Source organism: Mastigoproctus giganteus, chromosome 2 (assembly GCF_048544385.1).
Source record: "Mastigoproctus giganteus isolate SK-2022 chromosome 2, ASM4854438v1, whole genome shotgun sequence".
NCBI classification, from domain to species: Eukaryota; Metazoa; Arthropoda; class Arachnida; order Uropygi; family Thelyphonidae; genus Mastigoproctus; species Mastigoproctus giganteus.
Window position 1 is genome coordinate 144072850 of NC_143576.1, and position 27685 is coordinate 144100534.

The following is a 27685-nucleotide window of genomic DNA, read 5'->3' on the forward strand; positions in this document are numbered from 1 at the left end:
TGGAGGCCAGGCAGTTGGTCCACCTCTACCTATCCACCGACCAGGAAACTTTTGATTCAGGTAATTGAGGTTTAGGTGGCTGAAATGTGCAGGAGCGCCATCATGCATGACGTGTGCTTGTGGGAGATAAGACATCCCGGTTAATAACTTGGGAACCAAGCATTTCCGGAACTATGTTGATATAAAATATTTTTATTGTCTACGAATGAGGAACTCATTCCTGAAGTTATGCCGTGCATTTTTGAGACACCCTGTATACGTTTATGAAATAAAAGATATAATGGGTTAAAACCTGGGGTAGTAGCGGAAAGATAAAAATAAAATAAATTAGATGACAAATGCGCCAGAGCGCACAAAGCAGCAGCAAAGGATTTATTTTACCAATACAGCAGACTCTCGATTTACCGGAATCGGATTCAACCAGGACACTTGAAGATTACAAATTAAAAAAAAAAAAAAAAAAAAAAACAGAAATCATAAAGTTCAAGTAATAAATAGAATAGGTATAATCAGATGTTTTGCAAGTCGTAAGTAAATAAGTGACAGGAATCACCGTTATAAGTTGTCATTGGGAGATTAGTGTACCTATTATCTTGCAACCTCCGCTGTCTTCACACCCGCCACTTAAAAAAAAAAAAGAGAGACCAAGTGTTTAGTTTGTTTTAGTGCATTGCATCGATTATTGTGTTCCATTGCACTGCAAAAGGACAAATTTTGTTTCGTTTTGTATGTCAGGGATGTCAGAATTTTTTTTTTTTTTTTTTTTTATAGTAACCATTTTTTATTTTTTTGTTTAAAAATTGCAAAAATGATGGGCAACCACACAACAGTTGTGCTTTCAATTAAACAAAAACTTGAAATTATTCAAAAGTTTGAAAACTTTGTATCTGTTAAATCTCTATTTGAAAACTGTGTATCTGTTAAATCTCTAAAGAACTATTATAATGTTGATAACCAAACCATACGTGACATTGTAAAAAATAAAGGGAAGCTATTAGATTTAAAATCTAATAGCATTGTATTAAACACGCGAGTAGTACGTGGTAAGTTTATCTATCGTCATACATTTTTTTGTAGGTTGCTAGACATTTTTCGATACAGTAAGTCCCTGACATACGTAGCTTCAGACTTAGGTTATGTTATTTGTATTTTTTTTATGACTAAAGATTTCAGTGAAGGGGACACACATTTCACTATAATAATGTAAAAACCCACAGAATTTGAGCTATCGGTATTATCGCAAATGCAATAAGTCGAGTTTACTACCCATTTATAATTAATTGCACTAACAGAAAAGCCCAATAACTCGGAAAGCGCAAATTGTTTTATGGCAGTGACCCCAGAAATGTGCTTTAGTAAACTGTGAGCTCGTGTGGGGTGGTAATAGTATGTTTTTGCCTTAACCCTGCGAAGTTCTTTACAGAAAATTTCATTTTGACCGTTATCACGGTGCCAACTAAGAATAAGTGACAGTGGTACAGTCAGTCCTCGTATAACACGTGTTTACACTACACGAATTCAATCATACACGATTTATAAATAGGGGAAACGATATCTTATATAACATGAACCGAATTCGCTTATGCACGATTCACCTTTGTATTTACAAGAAATGGCAGTCGAACGCAGAATCACCCCAACCGAACGCAACACAATAGGAATGAAGAGAAGATTCTAAAAATGTATTTATGTTTTTTATATCAGTGAAGGGGAAACACATTTCACTATAATAACGTAAAAACCAACACAATTCCAGCTATCGGTATAATCGCAAATGCAACAATTAGATTGAGTTTACTACTAGTTTATAACAGATTCCATTAGCAGAAAGGCAAATGGAAATTGTTTTTATTGTTTTATGATAGTAACCCCTAGAAATGTGCTTTAGTAAAATGTGAGGTGTTAATAGTGTATCTCTGCCTTTACGGTGTTTATTCAGTTGCCACACATGCGCAGCTTTGTTGATGTGTATCAAGTGTGCCTCCTCGTTTTGTAATTGTGCTTTATTCCCTAAAAATGAGTAAAATACGTAAAAGGTGTGAAAATGAAGCGTCCTGGTGAAGACACTGCAGATTCAGAGAGAAAAAGAAAAGCAATATTGATAAACAGAGGCAGACTGGGGCAAAAATTCTTACCTGGGAAAATTTATAGTGGCCTCATACTATGGTTTATGGCCAAAATCACACCGGCCTCTGGGGTTTCCCCAGTAAGGCTTATGGCCAGTCTGCCTCTGTCGATAGAGAAAAAATATGAAATTGTGAAATGCTTTGAGCAAAATGAAAGACCATGTGATATTGCACGTGCTAGCCTAAATGAGGCAACGCCGAGAATTACAAAGAATGCAGAGAAAATAAAAACTTTCATAGCAGGAACAACTCAAAGTGTAATTAAAATCCATTAGATTAAGACACAAAGAATTGGAAGAGTGAAACGGCTGTCATCTGTTTCGATAGAAAATCAAACAAAAAGCAAGTTTGCTTACGATAGAAGCAAAAGCATTAGCAATATTTTATTACGATTATTTATTGTGTTTGGTAATGTTTTGGTTACAAATGGGTGGTCGACACCTAACCCTATTTTCCCCATAGGGACTGTTGTTTATATTGCACGAGGGTTTCTAGGAACAAAACTATTGTGCTATACGAGGACTGACTGTACTAGTAAATCTATCAAGAAAAAGAAAGCAACTGAGTTGGTTCAGAAAATTAAAATAATAAGGATATATGAAAATGGCCAAACATTAACAAGTGTTGTGCGGATTTCAGATTTGTCAGTGGCAATGGTGAACACAATAAAGGAGAAAGACAGAATACGAGAATCGGTGAAGCGATCGGCACCAGTGAAGGTCAACACTAATAATAACCAAGGCATGGAAATACATATGTTTTTACAGTTCAATAATGCGTTTTTTCTTCCTCTTTATGTTTTCTTATGTTCCACTCCAGCTACTTCACCACTGTCCCCAGATAAAGTTTTTAATTGAACTAAATAAAAATATATAACTATTTTTCTTCATTCTTCTGAGGATATTATGTGGTTTTTGTAATTTTGGCATATCAGAGATATAGTAGCAATATTTTATTAGTCATTCCTGAGTTACATAAAACTCGACTTAAGTAAGGTGTCCTGGAACGTATCTCCTACGTATGTTATGGATTTACTGTATTTTGGATTAACCGGGAAATTGATTTTCCTGGAATATTTTTTTACTGTCTATCCTGGAAAATCAAAAGTCTACTGTATTTTAATTTTATGTATTGTACCACTCACTGGCCAAAAAATTAGCATCTCATTGGGGATGTTGGCTACATGCTGTTTAATGCTTGCTTTCAAATTGACAAGCATCTGTATGCCACCACAGTAAACTCTATCTTTCATGTATCCCCATAGCCAGAAATCACAGGGATTGAGATCTGTTGATCGGGCTGGCCAGAACTGCAGAAAGTTTCTAGAAATGATTTCGGAATGTTGAACGGAGCAGTTCCTTCACTTGTCGCCCAATGTGGGGAGGGGCAGGAATAATGTGATCTCTTAGAAGAGCACAGTAACATGCAATAGTTACCATACACATTACAGGGCTATGTGGTGTATACTCTTCAAAGAAAAATGGTCTGATTATAAACTCTTCTGTGATTCCATACCATACTGTAATGTATGGAGTTTGTGGTGGTCTTTCATGCACAGCAGATGGACGAGAAGTTCTCCATATTCTACAGTTTTGTGCATTTACAGCCCCATGAAGAATGGAATGTGCCTCATCAGACCACAAGATCATTTGAGCCCATGTATCGTCAAGTTCCATACGAGCCAGAAATTGAAGAGCAAAGTTTGTTCGTTGTTGCTGATCACGAGACTTTAGTTCTTGCACTATGTGAATCTTTTACGGGAACCAGCATAAAATTATTCAAAGCACTTTATGTACAATAGCCCAATGAAGATTCACGTCTCTTGACACACCTGTGGCGGCACTACTGACTGGTAGTGTTTTTCATTCTGACCATTGCAACTGCCACTTCATCCACTACCTCCATTCCAATACTTTGTCGTCCCCTGCCCTGAATTACACCTACCTCCCCGGTTGGTCGCTTCAAATTTCTTTATTAATGTTTGAAGCCCCACTGATGTTCAAGGTCCTTTACGCAAACCTTTAAGTTTCCAATATTCATGTAGTACTGTATTAGCGTTACTATTATTCAGGTAGAAGTTTTACTAAAAGAGCATGTTCCTTTTTTGGAAGAGCCATAATGGTTATTGATGGTGGCATTGGCCTTTCTGCTTTTATCTAACAGGATGTCATTTGCGTAAGCAACATGTCTTGAAGTAAACGACAACTTTCCACGTGCAGCACCATTTTCCCCTGGTGGTAGAAATTTGAACTATTGTTTCTTTTTTTTTTTTTTTTCTTCTACAGATTGCTTCCCCATACCCTAAAAGACATACCCACCAATTTTCACCGTGCTAACTCTAACTGTTTTGACACTAGGGTCTCCTGAATAGCAAAACTTATTTTATGACCACCCAGTATTTGGATGTGAAAAAAAAAAAAAAAACCAGAAACTGACATAATTGTAATAATATTCATATTGTGCGAGATAACATGTCAACTTTATGTAACAGCCTTGTCTGTTTTTTGTTCAGCATTTGAGCATTTATATACTCTTAACCTATATTGAGGCAAACTCCTCTTATTATTTTACAAATATACTTTTAACCTGTAATTTGGCTATAACAAGAATCTGTTATAACAAATACTCATTTAAGATCCTTTCAGTTATAATTATAGTGCATAGTTCACTGTTATTTTTCTTTCTGTATTAATATCTTTGTATTTGACAGTTCTTACAAAAAAAAATTGTTCACAGTAGTCTTGATGTGAAATGCTTTTTTTTTTTTTTTTTTTAAAAGAGAATTTTTACTTTTTAGCTCTTGATTTGAATCCTCTATACTTAAAAGCACTTGTGAGAAGAGCTCAGCTGTATCGCACACTTGATAAACTAGATGAAGCCCTTGCAGATTATCAGAGGATACTTGAGATAGACAGGAATAATTTAGAGGCTCGTCAAGCATGCATGGTAGGTAATGTTATGTAGGTGTGGCTATAATTTCTATCTATATTTTTCATCCACACTCCTGTTTTGGTGGGGGGAATTGAAAGTTGAATCTAAAACTAGATTATTACTCTTCCAGAGAATGATGTTTATGTGTCACTGCTAGTAATTGGACAGTGATGGCGTTGAGAGCTGTCAACAGATTGGTGGGACAAACATGACATGTTAAAGTTTCAGAAATTTTACAGTACCAAGCGAACGTACTTAAACATGTAATACAGCTTTCTTACTATCATTGATAACTATATATTGATGGGATCTGGGCCAGGAATTCCAAGGTTGTGAAAGAAAATCATTTTTGCGTTATGCATAAAAGAATAAATTTGTTTTGCTATCATGTTACCTAGTATAAGGCCCAGTGTGCATCTTAAAATAAATTCTACCTGATTTCACCACACAACTTTTTACTATATTTTCATACAAGTACTGTACAGATTTAGGATACATTATATATTTTATGAAGTAGTTACCTGACACCATTTCGTGGGAATGTTCTCGAAATCATGTTGGTGTATGTTTCCTTTTTCTTACAATAGTCACTGCTCGTGGACTCCTTATTGGTATTACTAGTACTAGGATATTGCAGTATAATAGCTTCTTTTTTGCTGTCCTCATGTTAATCTTCTCTTGCAGTCTGCATCTAAAAATGTTGCTTGCTTGAATGCTGATTGATGTTTCCTACAAATGGTAGAAATCAAAGTGATCCCAAGTTATTGTGGTTTCCTTTCGTAATAATAAAAAATGTCAAATCGAAAGTAGCTTGCCTTCGGTGCCATCAATGGAAGCTGACTCTGCACGGTACAATATTAAGCATCTTTGAACAACCTGAAATCATGTGGGATTTCTTTAAATAAACTGGCTGAAACTTAGTGTTGATAATACACAAAAACTGGAGTAGCAAGCATATTAAGAAAGGAGATTGAGCACTTGCTGGTAATATAGGCTATCCTTGACATCTTATTGTGTGGTGAAAAGGGGGGTTGCATACCTTCTTATGAAAGGGGATGAATATTTGATAGAAATTTACTCTCTAGGAAAAAGTGCTACAGGGTACAACATTGAACATCTTTTGAATAACCTGTTTTGTTTCAACTGGCATTGCTACTAAAATAAAAAATATTTTGAGGCACAGGTGTGCATTGGCTGTCTTTGGTGAAATGTGTAACCACTGATAGAACAGTGACAACCTTTGACAAGGTGTGTTTTGAAAAGTACAACAAGCAATTACTAGTGAGTGGCAATGACTCTCGTTCAAAATGATCCAAAAGTTTTGAAAGAAGACAAATTGATGAATCGAAGAAAAGGAACTTTTGAATTACAAATGCCTGATGAAAGCAAGCTGATAGCTATAGTAATTTTATCATCACTTACGCAGAGTTTGGTCATGATTTTCTCTTCTGGCTTTCATAAAACAATTTGCTTTTTTTTTTTTTTTTTTATGTTATGCCAGCCAATGTTTGAAAATCTGAACATCACTGTTCAGCAGTGGAATGTACCTCACATCCTTGTGCTAAGGTCATTACTCCTATACTCCTAGATATGTTTTGTACAAATTGATTATACCAATAATAATTAAACCTTCTATTTCCAATATGGAAGCTGATTACCATAGCAGACTAAATTAGAAGGATGATTCTGACTTTGTCATAAGCATAACTTCTGCCAAGGTCAGAGAGAGAGAGAGAGATAATCTTTAATGCCCTTCACGGCCAAAAAGCCAGGGGTTTACATTTTTACAGCCTCCCAAAACTTCTGGGAAAATCGAACAATTAATTTACAAAAACGTAATTTTACAAATGAAAACATATTTTGATACAAAGGAGAGAACTCCTTACGAGAGTTCGGTCTGATTGAGCTGGCTTAATATCAAGAGCACCAGCTCAATCAGACAGGAACAGATGCAAGGTACACGTCATTGCTGATTAGTCCTACTAGTCATAATTTTTTTCCTGTAAGTCCGGTCAACAGCAAATTTGTTCAGGTCGGCGTCAAGTGCCTGGGTTTGCTTGAACATCTGCTGAGGGAGGAACCTGTCCGAGAGATGGAGTCGTGCTGAATGCGAGTAGAGCTTGGGATTGGCCCCAAGGGCAGCAGGGGGAATCCTCCAGCCACAGGTATCCAAGAATGAAGGTGTTGCGATTATGCCTGTTATCATCTTGACCAGGGGTGGGCAACAGCCGGCCCGCGATGATGTTGAATCCGGCCTCCTCGGTAAATGCATAAATATAGAAAATCCATACCTGACTACACTCGCCGTAAACGTTCGGCTTAATTCGGTTCAATCGGGAATCGCGGCCAGTACAACAGTAACCAAGTGATTCTACGCAGCGTCAAAGAGTTATTTCCTAATTATTATTGTAGCATCGATCGAACGAAGTTCCTTTGGGTTTGACTTCTTATTGAAAAAAATAATATTGGTGCGAGATGTTTTATGCCTTTTCTAATTATTACAATTTTTAATTTAATATAATTTATAGCCCATAAAATGAGCCAATTAAAAAAAAAAAGAAAAATTGATGCCGAATGCTGCATTTTCAATGATAATTGGACATTCAGATATTTTTTTAAAAAATACATTAATAATTTGATAATTCAAGTAATATAACATTTTTTAGGTTCTGATTTTTTTTATTAAATCGTTCAATCTATTCTGGCCCGCATCATGATGCGAAAATTTCATTCGGCCCGCTGACGAAAAAAGTTGCCCACCCCTGATCTTGACTGTTACTAGGAGGCGTTGGTCGTCGACTAGGGTGGGAAGCCGTGGAATCCCAAGAGAGTTGGCAAGCTGGAAGGTTGTGCTTCCTGTTGGCCCACTTTAGGAGCCAGAATTCTGTGGCAAAGAGTGGTTTCTTTATTGACGATGCCGCTGACGCCCAGATTTCAGCAGCATAGAGTAAAGGTGGAAAGATAATTGTTCTTATGTACCTCACAGTTGTCTTTTTATCTCTGATATGAAGGAGATGCTGTTTTGCTATCCACCAGTCTTGAAGCACGTGTGAGGAGCATGTCTATGTGGGCGGTGAATCGAAGTTTGGAGTCGAATACAACGCCCAGATCATGATGGCTTGATACAATTGGGATGAGGGTGTTGCCGACCGAAGGAGTTTGCTTCAATGAATACACCATGAATTCGGACTTAGCAGGATTGATCTTGAGCCCGAACTGGCAGAGGTAAGATGTGACTGCAGTGAGAGTGTTGTTAATTTCCGTTTTTACCAGATCAAGGTCTTGACCAGGGATGATGGGAGTAAGTATCTCGATATCATCTGCATAGCTCAGTAGACATCGAGAATGTGCAACCAGTGGGAAGATAATAGATGAGAACAGAAGGCCAGAAAGGACCCCTCCTTTTGGGACTCCTGCAGCGACGGATCTAGTAAAGGTGTGATCTCCTGTATGAAGCTTTATAACTCTGTTATTCAGAAGAGAGGAGAGAAAGCATGTTCCCCTGTGATCTGGAAGTGGCATTCCAGGAGAGTGAGTAGTTGGTTTACTTGGATGGCATCAAATGCAGTCTCAATGTCTAAGTAAGTAACAGCTAGTTCGTGCCTTTTCTCGAATGCTGACAAGATAGTATTCGTGGTGGCTAGCAGATTTGTGATCGTTGATCTATTTGGAAGGAATATTTAATTTGGGCTGGATTACTGGGCAAGATCTGCTTGGTGAGGATGGGGAGTAAGGTCTTCTCCAGGAGCTTCAGCAGGCTGGAGGAGTTGGAGATGGGTCGGAAGTGTTTAGGTTTCGATGGCGACTGAACTTTGGCTAAAGGTTTGATGAGATAGTTTTCCCATTGCTGTGGGAAAATCTGGTTCGAGAGTAACTGGTTGAAGATAATTAAAAGTGGCTGAATAATGTACGGACTTAGGCATTTGAGCATGAATTGGGGAACTCCATCATCACCAGTGGTTGACGAGGCAGGTAGAGAATTGATGGTGATGATCAGCTGTTGTTTTGTGGTCTGAATGGTGTTCAACACTTCTTGCTGGGTGGGCTCTGTTAGTAGAGCCAGATCTGAGTTTGGCATAGGATTACGATTAAATCTTGTGACGAAATCGAGCCACAATTCAGGATCAAGTTGCAAAGGAAAATGAAGGTTCACTTTCTTGTATGGAATTTTTCCTTTAGCCAGATCTCAGTTAATGTATAATTTGATTGTCTCAGATTTCAGGCGATTAAATTGAGCCCGTGCCCTTGAATAAACAATGCGATCACTGACGTTTTGCGACTGTTTCCATGTGCGATGGAGCTGTTGCTTCAGCTGGAAACTCATTTTGAGTTCTGAATTCCACCAAAGTCTTGTATATGGACTGATTGTGATTTTTTTAGAGGCAGCATATTTGGCAACCGTATTGATCCAGTTTGTGAGAATGTTCACAGCTAGCTCTGGGTCACAAGTCTCTAAGGTGACCCAGGGAATGAGAGAGGCGGCTCTGATGCACTTATCTACATCAAGTAAGTTGGGACTAGCGATGACAACCTTTTTTGTTGTCCTTCTGGCTTCTAATTTGGAGGCTGGCAGATATGCAGTCACATGTATTGGAACATGATCAGAGTCAAATGACGTTTCTGCAATGTAATCAAGGGTGCAAGGGATAGAAGCTAGAACTAGATCTAAGAGGTTGTTCCCCCTGGTTGGAGCTTCATTAATAAGTTGTAGATCAGCACATCTCAAGTGTGCCAGAAGATCTTTTTTCAGATTAGATAGCTGAGGAGGTAAATTGAAATCACCACAAACTAAGTGAAAAGCTGTGGGATGCAGCTGATTGATTATCCAGTTGGAAACTTCAAGGATGATTTGCTGGGAAGGCGTTGGAGGTATGTACACCACACAGATGTCAAACGTCACGAAGTTGTACCTTAACGTAACGAGGATTGCTTCATAGTTAGGGGAGTTACTGGATTTATTATCCAATAGCTTGAAAGCGGATTTCTTGTAAAATATTGCGACGCCTCCACCCTTGCGTGCAATCCGAGATGTGAATATGACCCCATAATCAGCTGCTGCTAGGAATTCTTCATTGTCATTGAGCCAGGTTTCGGTGATGGCGAGCAGGTCAAAATATCCAGGGAGCAGAATTTGCTCCATAGTGTCAAGCTTGTTCCTAAGACAAAAGATGGTGCAGGTAGGTACTTTGATACAGACAGGTGGTCGCTGACATGGCACTACTTGATTCAGCGGGGTGTCTAGGACTGATGAGCACAGGGATCGGCATATTGGTGTTCCGTGTCTGTGGTTCTGGTTGCGGTAACGAGATCTGGGATTGCTATGAATCAGGGTACCATTGGTGGGAGTCCTTTCCATTACTTCTATATCGCTGCCCTTTATGCCCGAGATATGGCATAACGAGCTCCAGCAGGCCAGATTTCAGGATTGAAGAGTGCTTCAAAATCTGCATCAGCTACATTGATCTTAAAGGAGGCGTAGGTGGGATATTTTGTGGATAGCTTGATGACTCTACCATTCATTTTGAATGAAGCAAGAAGGTTTTCCACATCATCAGCTGTGGTAGCAGGGGAGAGCCTACTAATGAAGACATTATGGATCCACTTGCTCATCATTCCAGTGTTCGCAATTTGCATCTTGCTGAAGTGCAAATTGGTTCCAATAACTTTAAGATTGGAGCTCAGTTCCTTAAGAGTTGGATTACGGGTCAGTGTTTGTTCTTTTGTTCGTTGGCTTGCATACGTTGTAGTGTCTCTATGGGTCTTTACATTAGATATAATCGTAGTCCCTGTATAATGGTTACCTCTCACGTTGTTTGAGGCGGAGCCACAATTGCGATGTACTTCAGCAGCCAAAGCATTATCTGGTTTAGAGTGCGAAGACCCCATATGAGAGTTTTGTGATCGCGAATAGGTGTGATTTGGCAGGTTCTGCTCCTGATGACTTCTTTGGATCTTCTGTGAAGCAGTATTTCCCGAGTATCCGTTGGCATCTGCTGTGATTTCAGCATATACTGGTCTAGTGCTACGTTCAGGGCACACAACTTCAGACTCGCATGTTGTAAGAATGGGGGATGGAGAGGGGTCATGTGGTAATAAAGATGGGGTGGTTTGGGTAGGAGCTCTCGGTTTCACGTGAAAGTGTTCGTCCGGAGGATGCTGCTCACGATAGTTAGTTTGAACAGCAAGATCAAACAAGAGGATAAGATTCTGTTCCTCAGAAGTGAGTTCTGGAAATCATTGAATTAATGGCCAAATTTACTGGGATCTGAAGAGCTTCAGTGTATAGAGTGAGGAAAGAATTCATGATCAAAGGTGAATTGTTAACACTACCTTAACTTTATAGTCCACATTAATACCTTTTATGTTTCTGGTTATGCTAAAAATAATAATAAAATGTAGTATCTGAGACATCATCCAACAGTAGATTACCAATTAATGCAATACTGACAGATGCCGAATGCACATGCACATCTGTGTTATGTGACCTGGACTACGAAAAGGTGGTTAACGTGCGAAAAGAAGTTTTTGAGTAAACAGCAGCCGTTGAAGTAAACATGATTCCGTGCGAGGTAGACTTCTCTCGTGGGCCTCTGCTCGCAGTGGGCAACAACTTACAGACACCCCAGCGATATCTGCTTTATTTTATGACATTCATGTCAGTCTCTTTTTCCCATCAAGGAGCAAGACATAGGAAAAGGCCCAAATTGTGTGGTGAGTTTGCTGCAACACTACCTGGAAGCTTCTCAAGAAGCTGAGACCCTTATCCTATTTGCAGACAACTGTGTGGGACAGAATAAAAATAATACAAATCTTCAATATCTAATGTGGAGAGTGGCAAAGGGATGCAGCAGTGTATTCTCCTCAATTTTCTCCTAACTGGTCATACTAAGTTTAGTCCTGATCGGATGTTTGGAATCTTTAAAGCAAAGTATGCTGTCAGTAATATTGATACCCACAATGACTTGATAAATTGTGTTATTACTCCTAGTGGTCATAATAAGGCTGTCTCTGCCAAACAAGCGACTTCATATGAATGGAATGTATACTTGAAGCAATTTTTCAAACGGTTAGCTGGGATTACTAAATACCATCACTTCATGATTTGCCCTAGTGGAGTAGTGAAGGCAAGGAAATTTTCCGATAGTAAGGACATTGATGAGTTCACCCTTCTGTTAAAACGATTGGATGGGAAGATGCCAAAGGTAATCAAGCCAGGAGGACTGTCACTGCATCGCCAGTATAACAACATCAGAAGCCTAGTAACAGATTCTTCCAAAGCAGATGAAGTGGCCCTACAACCGAATAAAGAGGAAGAGGGGTGAATGTGTGCTATTTGTTCTTAAACTTGATAATTCTGTATGAGTATGTCTACCTTTTTTACAATAAAAATTAAGTATGTTCAATTTTTCATTTCTTAAGTTTTCCAGTTTTTATTCCCCATCATTAGGTACAAATTGTGAAGCACCAAATTGAGCTAGAGATCTGGAATTAGTTTCAATGGAAAGAGCGTACTTTTTTCCTACAAAAATCACCTAAAACCTCATAATCGCTATCTTGACACATTAACCATCTTTTCGTAGTCCAGGTCAGATATATTTTAGAATATTTTACACATTCCGAAATATGTTGCTGGTCAGTTCATTGGAAAGTGTGATATAGCATAGGTGTACAATTTTGAATATAACCAAGGTAAAATGGTACAAATTATATGGTTTTTAACTAAATCAGCAAAATTAAAGAATGAATTTAATTTAAGAAAGATTTAGGTGGGTAAGCAGAATAATTTGCTTTTACCCTCACTTAGTGTTCCAAAGGATTTAGATGAAACTTAATGCTATTAAAACCTTGTTTTATAGCTATTTCATATTGATAGAGTTAAGTAGTTCCCTGTATGAGTATGGATTATTTTTATTTCTTTCAGACACTACCCGAAGAAATTAAAGACAGAAATGAAAAATTGAAGACAGAAATGATAGGTAATTATATTTCATTCTTACCCCCCCCCCTCCAAAAATTCTGTTTTTGGTGTTGAAACTTGCCCTTTTTATCTGCTGTATTTCTTCAGGAATTCACTATGAAAATTTCACAAGCAGTTGAAGTCCAACAATTAAAATTTGAAAGTACAAATATTTTGGCACAAATAATGATTAGTATTAGCATTAGCAGAGGCATTTGTGCAAGAAAGCAAGCTTATGCAGCATCAGCCAAAAAAAAACCACTTCCACTTCACCCCTCTGTTCGTTCAAAATACCTGTCCAACAGAGCCTTAAACTTATTTAGGCTATATCAACTTCCACGACAAGGGATGGAAGTCTGTTCCACCAACCAACCACCCGCTGGCTGAAGGCAAATTTCTGCACGTCTATCCTACATCTGCCTTTCCTCAATTTGAATTTATGCCCTCTCAGGTGATTATTCTGAGTGAGAGGAAGAATCCCATCAGCATTGAGCATGTTCAAACCATTCAAGGCTTTATACACCTCTATCAGATCACCTCGCTGGTGCCTAGTCTCCAGACACTGTAATTTGCAAAACTTAAGCCTTTCTTCATAAGAGCACCCCATTGTTCCATTCACTAATCTTGTTGCCCTTCTCTGTACTTGTTCCAGCAGCTCTACATCCTTCTTGAAATGAGGCCTCCAGACCTGTATACAGTACTCTAGGTGTGGCCTGACCATTGCCTTATACAAGGGAATAATCACCTCCTTATCCCTGCTAGAAAAATTCCTATATATCATTGACAATACACCATGAACTACTCTTGCAGCCCGTCTGCACTGCTCAGAGAACTTCATATCTGCCTGCACAACCACCCCCAGGTCCCTTTCATTCTCTACCACTGTCAGTGTAGTACCACAGAGTTGATACGTTGCTCTGGGGTTGCTGTTTCCCATGTGTAGTACTTTACATTTGTCAATGTTAAACTTCATTTGCCACCTCTCAGCCCATCTGCTCAACCTTTCCAGATCCTGTTGCAGGAGCATAGTGTCAGTAGTGCCCTTGACAACCCTGCCTACCTTTGTATCGTCTGCAAACTTCGACGTTAAGCTTGATATACCATCATCAATATCATTTATGACTACAGAAAACAATAATGGACCCAACACTGAGCCCTGAGGGACTCCACTAATAACATTAGTCCACGACGAGCAGTGTCCATTGATTACCACTCTCTGTCTTCTTCCCCTCACCACCCCTTTATCCACAGCAGCAATTTGCCTCCAATGTCACACTGCTCCAATTTGTGCAGCAGTCTTCCATGTGCAACAGTATCAAAAGCCTTTCTAAGATCCAAGTATATAATATCAAAGTTATTCCCCGCATCCAGTTCCTTTGTGACTGCTTCATAGTATCCAATCAAATTGGTCAGGCAAGACTTCCCCTTAACAAAACCATGCTGTGTCCGAGCTATAACTGAAGTCTTGTGTCTAAATGATCCTGCAGTGCTTCTTTAACTAGTGCCTCCATTAATTTTCCTGGAACAGAAGTTAAACTCACAGGTCTATAGTTACTTGTGTCAGCCTTTGTGAATTGGGGTCACATTTGCACATCTCCAGTCTGTGGGTACCTCCTCTGAGTCCAAGGAAGCTCTCGTAATTATGGCTAAGGGTTTGCTTACTTCCTCTGCTGCCTCCTTTAATATAACTGGATAGATCCCATCCACCCCGGGTGCCTTTCTTGTGTTTATCTTCAACAATTTCTCCTCCACTTTACTCTCAGTTATTACAAGATTCTCTAGCTTACTGCTAGAGTTGAATACACCTCTGGCATTCCCCTCGCTAAATAACTCCTCATGTGTGAATGTCGATGCAAAATATTCATTTAGTTTGTTAGCTACCTGAGCAGGATCATCAACAGTTGACCCATCGATATCAAGTGGACCAATCTGATTCATCCCCCTCCTTCTAGAGTTTACATAAGTAAAGAACTCTTTGCTGTTTTTCTTTGTATCCCTTGCCAAAGATTTCTCGTAATCTGCCTTCGCCTGCCTAACCTCCTTTGTAACTTGGTTACAGATCAACTTGTATCTATCATAGGCTTCTGTGTCATGTGTTAATTTGTATGTATCCCATGCATGTTTCTCCTCTGCCATATGCCTCATCAGTTCATCTGACATCCATTTAGGCCTAAACCTTGAACAGTATTTCTTAGTTGTTATGTAAAGCCTAGTAGTAGCTTCCAAGATAAGTTCTTTGAATGCTTCCCATTTTGCATTTGCTGTTGGTAACATCATCAGTTGGTCCCACTGTATAGAATTTAAATACTGTCTCAGTCCATCGTAGTCGCCTTTACGGAAGCAATAACCCTTCCCTTTACCCCTAATGGTAGTTACCTCTTTGAGTAAATCCCACTTCAGCACACTGTGATCACTGCCACCTAGTGGTTCATTTATCTGCAGATTCTTAATGCATGAAGAATCACTGCTGATAATCAAATCAAGAGTATTACTCCCTCTAGTTGCCTCGCGAACATGCTGATGTAGAAAACAATCAACCAATAAATCCAAAAAAGCCCTGCTAGTGTGTGAGTGACCAGCCCCCAAATTCCAGTCAATATCTGGGAAATTAAAATCTCCCATTATAAGACTCTCTGATTTACTGGCCCACTCTATTTCCCTGTACAGTTTCTTATTATACTCATCAGAGTCATTGGGCCTATAGCACACTCCTACTCTCAATTTTGATCTCCCAATGCTTATGTCACACCAAACTGACTCGACACTGCACTGTCCGGCGATGTCCACTGGCTTCACTTCCTTGGATTTTATGTATTTCTTAACTAATAGCATAACCCCTCCTCCCTTCCTACCCTTTCTGTAGAAGTTGTACTACCCAAATTCCAGTTCTGCATTCCTTATATCTGAGTGACACTACGTCTCTGATATCCCAACAATATCTGCCTTTGATGTTTTGAGCAATACCTCAAATTCATCAAATTTATTTACTAAACTCCTAGCATTGGTGTACACGCAAGTATACATGCACCTATTTCTATTCTTAGCTACCCTAACACAACCCATGTGTTTACTTGTACCGCAATGACTCCCAGCTGTCTCTGAAATATCCTGCATCTTGTTTTTCAGGCTTCTGCTCATTCCAATAGAAGCAGTGCAAGAATCTCTTTTACCTCTGCCAGTGGCTACTGTTAATCTATTCGTCTTTGTCTCCCCCCAAGCTAGCAGTTTTCCGACCCAAATGATGATGCCATCTAAGCATTCATGGAATGGTTAGATGATCAAGATAGTGGGTTTTATGTAGATAGGATGAGAGTATTACTGCATAGCTGCCACCTCTTTGAATTTACAATGGAGAATCCATCTTTTAGTCTTCATTTAACCCATTCTCTGTATCACTGCTGTAATAGAACTAGTCCTATAGTTTCTTCATCTTTTTCAGGGAAAAAAAAATAGTAAAACTGCATTAAAATTAGAACTTTTAAAAAAATTATTTGTGAATTATTTTCTTAATTTCATTAATGAACATGGCTGTGATAAACACCCGAGGACAGTTTGCTATAATTGTTCATCTAAGTCAAATAAAGCAAATTTTATTCTGCAGGCTTTCGTTTTCAGTGCAACGCATGCAGTACAGCCCAGGGATGCCCAATCTAGTTTGAAAGCAATAAAGATTGATAAAAATAATATAAAGTAATATAATTAAAGATTTATTTTCAAAGTGCATTTTTGACTCCAAACTGTCCTTGCTGATAATCTACAAAACACTGTCCTCCAGGCTGCCTTCCTTGTCTACAACAGACCAGCAAGAGATCTTTAAAAATTAGACAAAAACAGGGTGGACCTGGCTCGGGTTAATATCAAAGATCTTGAATGAAAAGATTTTGAATATCAAAAAAAGTAATGCAGTAAGATTAACATAAGCTGTTTTATACATGTTAAAGGGATGGGGTGTTTTGCTTCTGTTTCTGTTACAAATAGAGGTGCTACTGCCAGGGTAATGGAAAAATGTTTTCCCATTTCCTTGCAAACAGCTTATTATTTTCATTAAGTGATCATAACTACTAGTGTAATAAACCTGTTTTATTTGGGAATAGTAATTTGACTTTATTGGTTTATATGTAGAATGATCAGACAGCTTTTTTGTAATTAATTATATATATAAAGTAAAAAAAAAAAAAAATAGGTAACTGCACGAGACTACATCTGCTTTTTTTCCTCCATTTTTCTGCCATCTTGTTATTCTATTCAATATATATATAGTTTCACTTATGCTTTTTCTTCTTTCTTTCCTAGGAAAGCTTAAGGAACTGGGAAATATGGTTTTAAAGCCATTTGGATTATCTACGGAAAACTTCAAAATGGTTCAGGATCCAAATACTGGTGGATATTCCATTAGTTTTCAAAAATAGAGTTGAGAAATAAGATGTATTTAAGTTAAATGAAAACTTTCAGTAGGTATTGTCTGACTTTTTGTCCCAGTCTGTAAAACTAAAAATTATGCTTACAATTAAAGGTGTATATTTCTCAAGAATAAAAAAAAAAAAAAAAAATCGCCATAGATTCTTTAACCTCATATTGATAACTAAATATGATTCATCTGTCATGGATCTTAGCAAATAAACTATCTGGATCAGACTACATAGAAGAAAAATGAAACTTGCTACTTTCTCTGGATTGGTGTTAATTCTATATTTATTTAGGGTTTCTAAAGACACTGATCTTTGTCAAGCTTTAATTATTTCAGAACCTTGAAAAAGAGGTTCAACACAATTTGTCAAGAATACATTTTCAGGTAGTAAGCAGTAACTATTGCAGTAAGGCTGTATATATACAAAGCTTTACTTCAGTAGTTTTCAAAATATGTATTGTTGAGTAAAATTGGCAAAACAGTAATGTGTGCATGTGTTTGAACTTGAAAATGACAGTTTCATGTTTTTCTCTCTTTTTTTTTAATTAAGATTTTTAATTTTTTCATTAAATATAGGTACAAGCATTTATGCTGCAATCAATTTTTAAAAAACTTTTTTTCCCAGAAATAAAGATCTCGGCCTATCAGACTCCATGCCAACTTGTTATGAATGGGTTGCTCCTAGTAGGTTAAGGACTGGTTGAGTGGGAGAAGACAGAGTGGCTATTAATGGACACTGATCTTCTTGGACTAATGTTATTAGTGAAAACCTCCAGGGTTCAGTGCTGAGACCATTGTTGTTTTCTGTATTGATGAAAGTATATCAGGCTTAATGTCTGAGGTTGGCAGAGTGGTTAATGATAGTAATCAAGGAAAGCTACTGCAACCAGATATACAAAAATTAGGCAGATGGGCTGAGAAATGGCAGTTGAAGTTTAATACAGTTTTAAGTCCTTGACTTAGGTGGTTGCACTACTTCTACTTACGACTAGCCACATCATCCATTAAGCACCACTTTAAAAAAACTTTTGTTAGTGTCTGCTAATGTGAATTGATTGTGGCATCGGTGTTGTTTTCACCTTAACCACTTAAGTGTAAGTTATCTTGTGAGCTTATACTTGTTGTAAACCAGCATTTCTCAAAACTGTGTTCCGCAAAAAAAATCGTAATTAATAACTTAAAAAACAAAATAAATTTTGCATATTTGTAGTGTATACCACTTTTGCATCATTATAATATTTAACATAATTTTTTTTCGGTTATTAATATACTGGCATAGACCAATAATCAAATAGACTGCGGAACGCTTTATTTTCGCGGGGTTTGCGTAGAGGTAATGACATCTACGAAAAAGTAGCAATGTGGTGATGTGATTTAGTGTGGATTAACACAGGTTGAAGGAGAGGAGGAAGTGAACTGATATAACTAAACTCACTTCCTTGTATAAGTTTTTTTTTTGATAATTATTATTAAAATATATGACCATGGATTTATGATTGAAAAAAGGAATTTTAAAACGAGAAGCAAACTACTTCTACTAGTGCAACTGTGGTCTTTGTAAACGAACACAATATTGTCACACTTCAAAGTGAGGATGAATAATCGCAGCCTTTTGTTCCCCAAAAATCCAAAGTGAAAAAACAGGAACCAACTAATAAAAGACCAAAATGAAAAGTATGAGTTATTTGAATTTTGGCTTTACATGTGTTGGAAATAAAGGTGCTCCTGATGCACAGTGCATCACATGTAATAAAATATTAGCAGCAGTTCTTTGTTATGCTAAACTTCTGTTTTGTAAGTGTTCAGTGAATATGTTGTTAGATGAAAAGTGTTCCCTGACTAAAAGAGTTTGGGAAATGCTATTGTAAACAAAATAAATATAAACCGTAAATATGTTTGCAAAAAGAAAAGATGGTGAGAATAGTAATCATAGTGATAAGAAGTCACTATGATTACTATTCTCATAATGATAAAGTCAAAATCATTAAACAACATGAAAACGGCAAGATATTTGTGGACATTGCATGTGTTAGAACCATTATAAAAGATAAAGTTCGGATTATGCAGCATGTAAAAAGTTCTGTGCCAATGCAATCTACGATCGTATCCAAAAGAAGAGGCTTTGTTGCTGAGTTGGATAGAAAACATGAAAGAACAATGAATGCCAATAAGTCTTATGCTCATACAAGAAAAAGCCTAGTCTTTTTGAAGACTTATAGTGTAAATGTGGTGAGAATGTTGCTAGTGAAACATTCATTGCAAGCCATGGATGGTTTCAAAAATTTAAGGTCCTGACCTTGCTCTGGTAAGGTCCATCTAAGCACAGTCACTGAGTTGATATGGTTGCTTAGGAACAGGACTACCTGTTTGAAAGATGGGATAAGCAGAATGGCAATACATAAGATCTTATCACGGTGGGGAGAATTAGCAATTGAATTGAGAGTTCAAAACTTGAGTTCGAAAGAAAAGGTTTCACGTCTGGTTGAAGCGTACCTAGGTCAAGTGCATGGCTTACAGATTATTCAACTGCAGGGTGGGTCAAGATAAACAACACTCCAGATCAAAAAAGATTTAGTGGGGGGGGGGGGTTAGACTGCAAGGATACAAATGCAGAGAAAGAGTACACTACATTGCAGAGAACAGGTTATGATGTATGTGGTCATGTTGTTGTGATTCAGGCAAAGGCAGAAGGAGCTATGAAAGGAATGTCAAAAGAGGTGAGTGCGAGACAAGTAAGACAAACAGTGGATAATGGTATAGTACTGGAGATGGAAAATGTGGAATACACCAAAAAAGAGAAATGAAAGAATATGACAATTAGGAAGCACATTCTCTAAACCAAAGCATTCCAGGTTGAGATAATAATCTATAATACAGGTATAGATGTTAATAAAGAGGTTTTTGAAGAATTATATGAGAGAAATCTCAACTATGTGAAAATCAGCTGAGTGTGGCCTGAAATTTGACACTCTAAATAAAGGAAAGGCAGGTCGCAATTGGATATTAGAGGTGTCTGGATGGGTGTCCCATTACTTGATAAATCAGGGCAGGGTATATATTGGCATGCCATACAGATTGTGAATGTCTTCCACCTGGTCACTGTGCTAGCATTATCAATGTTCAGTCATACTGCTAGAACCCCTTAACAACAGGAGCCTACTTGCAGTAGAAATGGACATAATTGCCATTCTGTTAATAATCAACTGCCTTGTGCAAATTGAGTGTTCAGAGGTTGGAAGGTTAATCATTTTGTAAGGGATAAAAAATGTCCGGAATATGAATGAGAACATCAACTAGTCATTGAATTAATCTAAAACTATCTTACAGTGCCCTAGAGGATTAATGCAAATTCGATGAATAGGAATGTGAATAAACATGTTGAACCTGGATTTTCCTGAGAACTGCAACAAGTGAAAGCTGGAATGTTTTGAAGATGATTTAAATCAGTGGCCAAAGGCTGTAGCTGGTGAACTTAGGGTAGTTGCAATTGGATTTGGTTTGCATTCAGGAACCCTATGAGCTAGAGGGCAGAGTCATGGGGTACTCACTAGTAAGAAGGATTGTATCATGTGCAATATGGTTCAGCTCCAGGCTGCATTTCTTCAAAATGAGTATTACATTCATATAGCTCAAAATACTCAGTGTTTGTGTGGAACATGCACTGCTTCACTGTACTTCAAGTATAGCGGAGATGGGAGAAATCCCAGGTGCTGTCCGACACGAACATACCTGTACTTCAAGTATGATGATGACACTGGGCGATACTTAGACTACATTGAGAATCTGATAGATTCTTCACGGAGATAGAGTTATACTTTGGATTCTAATTCTAAAAATATCTTGTTCAGTTCAATTACTGACAAGAGAGTCTGTCGGAGGAAGTTAGGAGTTGTTATAACCAGATAATATATAAAACAGGCAGTCGAACACCACTTTCTGGACGCTAACCCTGCGTGACATAGATGAGGCACTCTCAAGCACATCTGGGTCATTGATAATTGGTTAGTTGCATTTGATAAATTGGAAAAAAAAAACAGCGTGTAAAAAACTCCAGAGATGAGTGGGGATAGGGTTGCTCAGCTGGTGCAGGATTGGTTATATGGTGCATCTGACCTAATGATGAAGCTGTGCCAAAATAAGCATGCTCCTGTCAAGGGTGGACTCCCAGTTTAACAAGATGCACAAAGAAACTTACAGAGAGAGAGAGAAAGGCCTCTCAATGGAATGGGCGATCAGTTGTTAAAGAGAAATATTTCGTGGAAATAATTGGTAAAGATGTGTGGCAATAACAACCTCTGATATATAAATTGTGTGCTAACAAGTTAAAATCCATCTGGGAATGGACGATCTAACACACATGGAAAGAGACTGTTACCCTCATAACAGAATGCTTAGTCCAGAATCAAAACTAGGCTGAAGAAGGTGAAATTCTGAGTATGTAGAAATAAAGACACAATGATGTGAGAGTCGGAAGGAACCCGATTTCACTCTGGATGAGTTATTGGTGACGATTCAAAGAAACAAATGAATAGTAGTAGTAGTACCTTCATGACACACTCTTCCCATGCCACTTATCTTTTAAGGTGGATTCATATCATGCAATTGCCTTGCTGAGTGGAATAGGCAGGGTTTATGAGCAACTGCTAGGGACAAGAATATTAAAGAATATTGAGTGGTATGGGGTTACACCACAGAGAAACAGATGATGCCCTGGAAAGATTAGACTGTTAAAAATTTAGGAAAAAAAAAAAGTACTGTTTGGGTCTATTTGTAGACTGTTGGCTCATTTGACACCACTGATTGGAATAGTGTACTAATGGTACTTTGTAAAGCATGGTCTACATCCCAAATTTACTCAATTACTAAAAATTATTCTCAAGATTGATTTTTACAGTAAAATCAGCAGTGGGACTTACCAAGAGAGTGGTTTGGGGATGTGCACAGTGATGTGTCTCTTGGCCACTAATGTGGAATTTAGTATAAATGATTGGCTACTCCTGATATACCTAAATACATGGGAATGTGTCAAGTATAAAGACCTGAGAGAAGAGCTAATGTGCCTCATCTTCAGTCATTGACACTAGGATGAGAGGATTGCTTCGTAACAAAGGAAATTTTTTTAGTGTTCCAATCTTTACTGTTGAAGACCCAAGATGATTAGGCTACAGAAAAAAAAACATCGGTCTGATTACATTAAGAACCACATTGGCAATTAAAATATTGGAATATGTATCTAGCTACTGGAATGGAAGTCTTAATTGATTAGGGTAGGCAGAGGATGTGTAGTACCATTTCAATTAATGGTGGGTTGCTTACCCTTAAATAACGTCATTCCTGACATGTGGAAGGAGGAAGAAAACTATTATTCTATAAGCATCTCCTTTTGGTGCTGGGTTGTTATTGTCTGGACTACTAAGTGTGGGTGGACTGTAATTCTTATCTTTGTGAAAGTGAGCCAGATGGACTTCAGATGTTTCATATTTTTGAATGGCTGTAGCTCATTTTTTTATATAATAGCATAAATTGTAAAAAGTTCAGTTAATAAACTTTGTGGCAATAATGAGAGATTCCCTTCTATTTTGTGGAAAAATATCAATTTCAAGAAGACATTCATACTTGTTGCTTTGCTTCTTGCAATGCAGTTTCATCTCTCTCTCTCTCAATAATGGACTTTGTTGTGCATTTTTTACCAACCTGAGTAAAATTTAATTTGGGTCTCAAAAAAAAAAATCTTCCTAAGAAGCTTTCGGATCTAGATATCCTAATTATTTTTTGATATGTTCCCTTCAGTACAAGTAGCTAAGATATTTTGTAAAGACTGCCAACAACTTTACTATAAAAAAAAAAAAAAAAAAAAAAACAGGAATTGGTAATATATTTATTTTTTACATCCAAAATATAGTATTATTTTTATATCAAATGACCATAACTCTTTTCTTCAGGCATTCTATATTTCTTAAATTCTTCTATGGTGCTGTCACAGGCAGTAGTCAGTCTATTCTCAGAGGCCTGCAATGGGAGTGGGGGGAAAAAAGCATGTACAGAAGAAAAATCATTCCATTTCGGTTGCTTAGCATACTGAAGTACAGGCAACCTGCATAACACGGTACTAATATAACAGTTTCGCTCTAAAACAGTATTTTTGTGCGGGGGAAACCCTGCTATTGTATTAGATGCAATTTTTCAACATTTCCATTTTTTTTTTTTTTTTTTTGTGAATGCATGCTGTTGACTCACTAGTAGTTATGCAAAAAATTGTAAAATCCCCGTATTTTATTTTGTTGGAAAATCCCCATGTTGAACTTATTTGAGACCATAAAAAATTGCTTTGAAGTGTGCAATCGTGACTTTTGAGGTTATTTTGGTTTTTATTTGATCGTTTATAAATTGTTCTGGGTATGTATTACTAAACTTTGTTCTTAAGAACCGTATTGGAATAATTTCTTTGTTGTGAATTAAATTCCAGTCCTAAATTCTGCCCCTAAGAAAGTAAAAAAAGCACACTTGTCAAAAGAAACCATTTTTCTAGAATCAAAGATACAAAATTTGGAATCATCTTAAAAAAGGGGGAAGGTATCATACATTTCAAGAAGTTTAAATTTAAATGAAGCAACAATCCAGACAATAAAGAAAAATGAACAGAAAATTAGAACTGCTGTTCTAATTTTCTTTCATTTCTGCAAATATGATAGCTTGTCCCCGAGTGCCAATAGCAGTAAAAAAACGGATCCCACTAGATGGCAATGTAATTAAACAAAAAGGCACTAAAAATTTATAACCATTTAAAAGAAAATGGAGAATCTTCTGTTAAACCCAGAGTTTGTTGCCAGTAAAGGTTGGTTTGAGCAATTTAAAAACTGCTTCTCATTACGTAACATAAGAATTTAAGGGGAAAGTGAATCAGTTGATAATGAAGCTGCCAAGAAGTATGCAGAGGAATTTCAAAAAATTATTGAAGAGCACGGATACACGCTACATCAAGTTTTCAATGCCAATGTGACAGGTCTTTGATGGGTAAAAAAATGCCCAACAGAATGTTTATTTCAAAAAAAGGGAAACTGCACTAGGTTTTCAAACAATAAAAGATCACGTGACATTGCTAGCATAGGTCTGTAAACTACCACAGGTTTTATCATAAGATAACATGATAAAACTTATGCTAGTTTACAGATCCTCGTCCAATGAAAGGTGTAAATAAAAATGTGTTACAGGTATATTGGAAAGCAAATAAAAAAAGCTTAGGTAACTGCCAATTTATTTAAAGAATGGTTTCTAAACTGTTTTGTGCCAGTTGTGGATAACTATTTAAAGCAGAAAAATCTAGATTTCAAAGTTTTATTACCATTAGATAATGCTTGAGGCCATCCAAAAAAATAAGTCATCCAAATGTTGAAGTAATGTTCCCACCACCTAATACAACTTCTTTAATTTACCTTTAAAACTCATTACATCAGAAAATCATTACAATGAATTTTGAAAAAAATTGATTCAGAATCTATTGAAGTGATAGAGGCATGGAAACATTTTTCAATTGTGGACTGTGTTGGAATCAAAGAAGTAAAACTGCCAACATTAAATGCATGTTGGAAAAATGTATGGCCAGAGTCAGTTCAATCAGGAAATATGGTAGAAATACAATAGGTGCGATAGTAGAACTTGCTAAGTTGGCAGGAGGGGAAGGTTTTGATGATATGACTACTGAAGACGTTCAAGAATTACTGGGAAAGAGGCTGGTGAAGTGGATTTGGTAGATATGGCAGAGGATGATAGCGCAGATGAAAATTCTGAAGTTACAAATTTTACACTAAAAAGCAGTCCTTCAACTGAAAGGAGTACAAAGTTTAAAAGGGAACTTCAAAAATGCTTAGCCCCATACCATGAAATTTACAAAATAACTATCAAGCAAAAGCAAACAAACCCAGATTACTGATTTTTTAAAGAGAGCAGAAGATACACGAAATCTAGATGCTGCAAAAGAAAGTTCAGAAGGTGAAGATAATCTGCAACAGAGAAAAACGTTCTTGTTTGATTGTGCTTGGCAGCAATGAAGAGGAAGAAAATTAAATGAATATACATTATCTGACATACATGTATCAGTTTGTAAGATGTTTGTTCAGTTATTACTATTTTTTAATAAAAATTAAGTTATAAAAAAAATGGTGTATTTTTGTTAGCTTTTGGAGCATACCCCCCCCCCCCTTGTACTGATTCTTAGTCCAGTATAACATGGTTTCACACTACAAAAGATTTTATAGGAACATAACTACCGTGTATATGAAGGTTACCTGTATATCATTTCATTCTTAAATGTAATCAACACCAAAAAAGCACATTTCTCCTAATGTTCCAATTATTTAGTATTTAGTGAATTCAAATATTATGAGTCAGATAACTGTGAAGCTAATAGCTTCCAATAAAAATAACTGCCCTGATTAAATGTTTATTTTCTCATGAAATGTTTCAACTTTTGGCCCCATCAATTTTTACGTAGAAACCTTTCAGTTAAAAGATTCTTATGTATAATACCAAGCTTTTATCTTCATAATTCATTCTATCTAGATGACTAACTTTGCTGTAGTACTCTGGAAGATGTGATAAAGCATACAGTCAAATTAGGAAAATGAATCTGATTCACAAATCTTATTGTGAAGTGTCCAAATTAAATGATGTGGTATAATGTATATAGGACATGTAGATGTCCTATATACATTATCATAAGAAAATAGGTTATTTTCAAGAGCATTTCAATAGATTTGTAAAATTTAAAACTAAATCAGCCTCAGATCGTGAAAAAAAATAAGTGGTTCTAAGTACAAATACTTCTTCAAAGTAATTGCAGTGCTTCAATACTTTTATATCAAAAACAAGGATCATATTTAACCTCAAGATGGGTAATGTCATGCTCTTTACCTATTCTCTTCCTACAGCTGAAACTGTTAGTATCTTTCAATAAAAGTTTATTCTTCTGACATCAGAAATTCTGGAAATCTTAGTTATCATGCAGAAGTAAAAGTGCAGGACCCAAGTTAAGCCTAGTCTCAATTTATATACACATGCTGAAAAATATGAATTTAATATTAGTGTGTCTCTCTTACATCTGCAGTAGTTATTAAAGAGTGCACTCATGCTTTAGGGTAGTATATCCAGCCATGGCACTTTAGAGGGGTCTGGCTGGCATATAATTGTTAAAGCATGCAGGTTTTTGAATTGACATTTTGCTCACTCTCAGTCAAATATAAGGGAGATGATAAAAAATACATCTAAAGTGCAGGTGTATAGCAGTGTTTTATTATAAATGTTGACATATCACTTTGCCATTAAGACTGGAGGGGTGGAGAGTGAACCATCATGAAACATGGAAAGTAAAACCGTTCTGACTGCAGTACACTGAGGCCTGTTGTGCATATTAGCAAGCCCCTTAACCCCTTCATGGATTATCCCGAGATATCTCGGAATAATACCCGAACCAAACAATAATACCTCCAAATTTAGGACTGAAACTAATTTTGCATTAACCAGGTAAATCCTGAGATTTCTCAGGATTTTCTTACACCTGGCAGCAGACAACTAGCTTTTGTTTTACTTATATTATACAGCAATGTAAGAACAGTTGCCAGTGTTCCTGTGCCGCCAGTAAGCATAATATAATTTGCCACCCTAAATGCAGAATACTGAACCCACAAAAATAATTCACACAAACAATATCGAAAAATATTTCGGCACCCTCTTGAACTGCTGCCTGTAAGCGACCATGTGTAAATGTAGTTAGGTCGCGATTATTGCTTGTGGCAGAAGGTTACTGCTTGTGCATTCCACTTCATTTACTTCATTTTTTTAAATTTATTTATATAATGAGTAATGAAGAATTTTTCTGTTCCTTTCTTTCTTTTAGCTCAAGTGCTAATTTATTAAAAAAATCTGTATAATTTGCACACTTTTTGGCATACACAAGATAACTGGGGATAGCACAAATGGATTAATTACTCCCATGTATTTTCTACAAAAAAATTAATAAAAACTATACAATGAGTATTCGCATGATGCATACTTTTAATCTGTAAAATAAAAAAAGTCAATCCGTTACCACCACACATTTTCTGGAAAAAAATGTTCTGGGAAGGGGCCCTTGGGAGAATAAGTTCTGAGGATAGATAATTTGGTTTCATTCAATAATTTTACACATTTATTGAATGTATTAAGATGTTCAGTAAATGAAAAGAAATGTCATTTATCAAATTAGCATACTAGCCTATAAAATTACTG

General features: G+C 37.0%; 1 protein-coding gene across 2 annotated transcripts in view; it reads left to right on the plus strand.

Moving 5' to 3' along the window:
* The window catches only part of LOC150089631 (tetratricopeptide repeat protein 1-like), a 141198-nt gene extending 123715 nt beyond the window's left edge, over positions 1-17483 (plus strand). Inside the window, exons 5-7 of one of the 2 annotated variants that reach the window (XM_090368698.1) lie at positions 4924-5072; positions 12979-13033; positions 17308-17482. In XM_090368698.1, the coding sequence (XP_090224824.1) occupies positions 4924-5072; positions 12979-13033; positions 17308-17423 (320 nt within the window). In that variant the 3' untranslated portion in view covers positions 17424-17482. Of the gene's footprint in view, positions 1-4923; positions 5073-12978; positions 13034-17307 lie in introns of both variants that reach the window. The other variant, XM_090368699.1, reaches the window with a different exon arrangement.
* The last annotated feature ends 10202 nt before the right edge of the window (positions 17484-27685 follow it).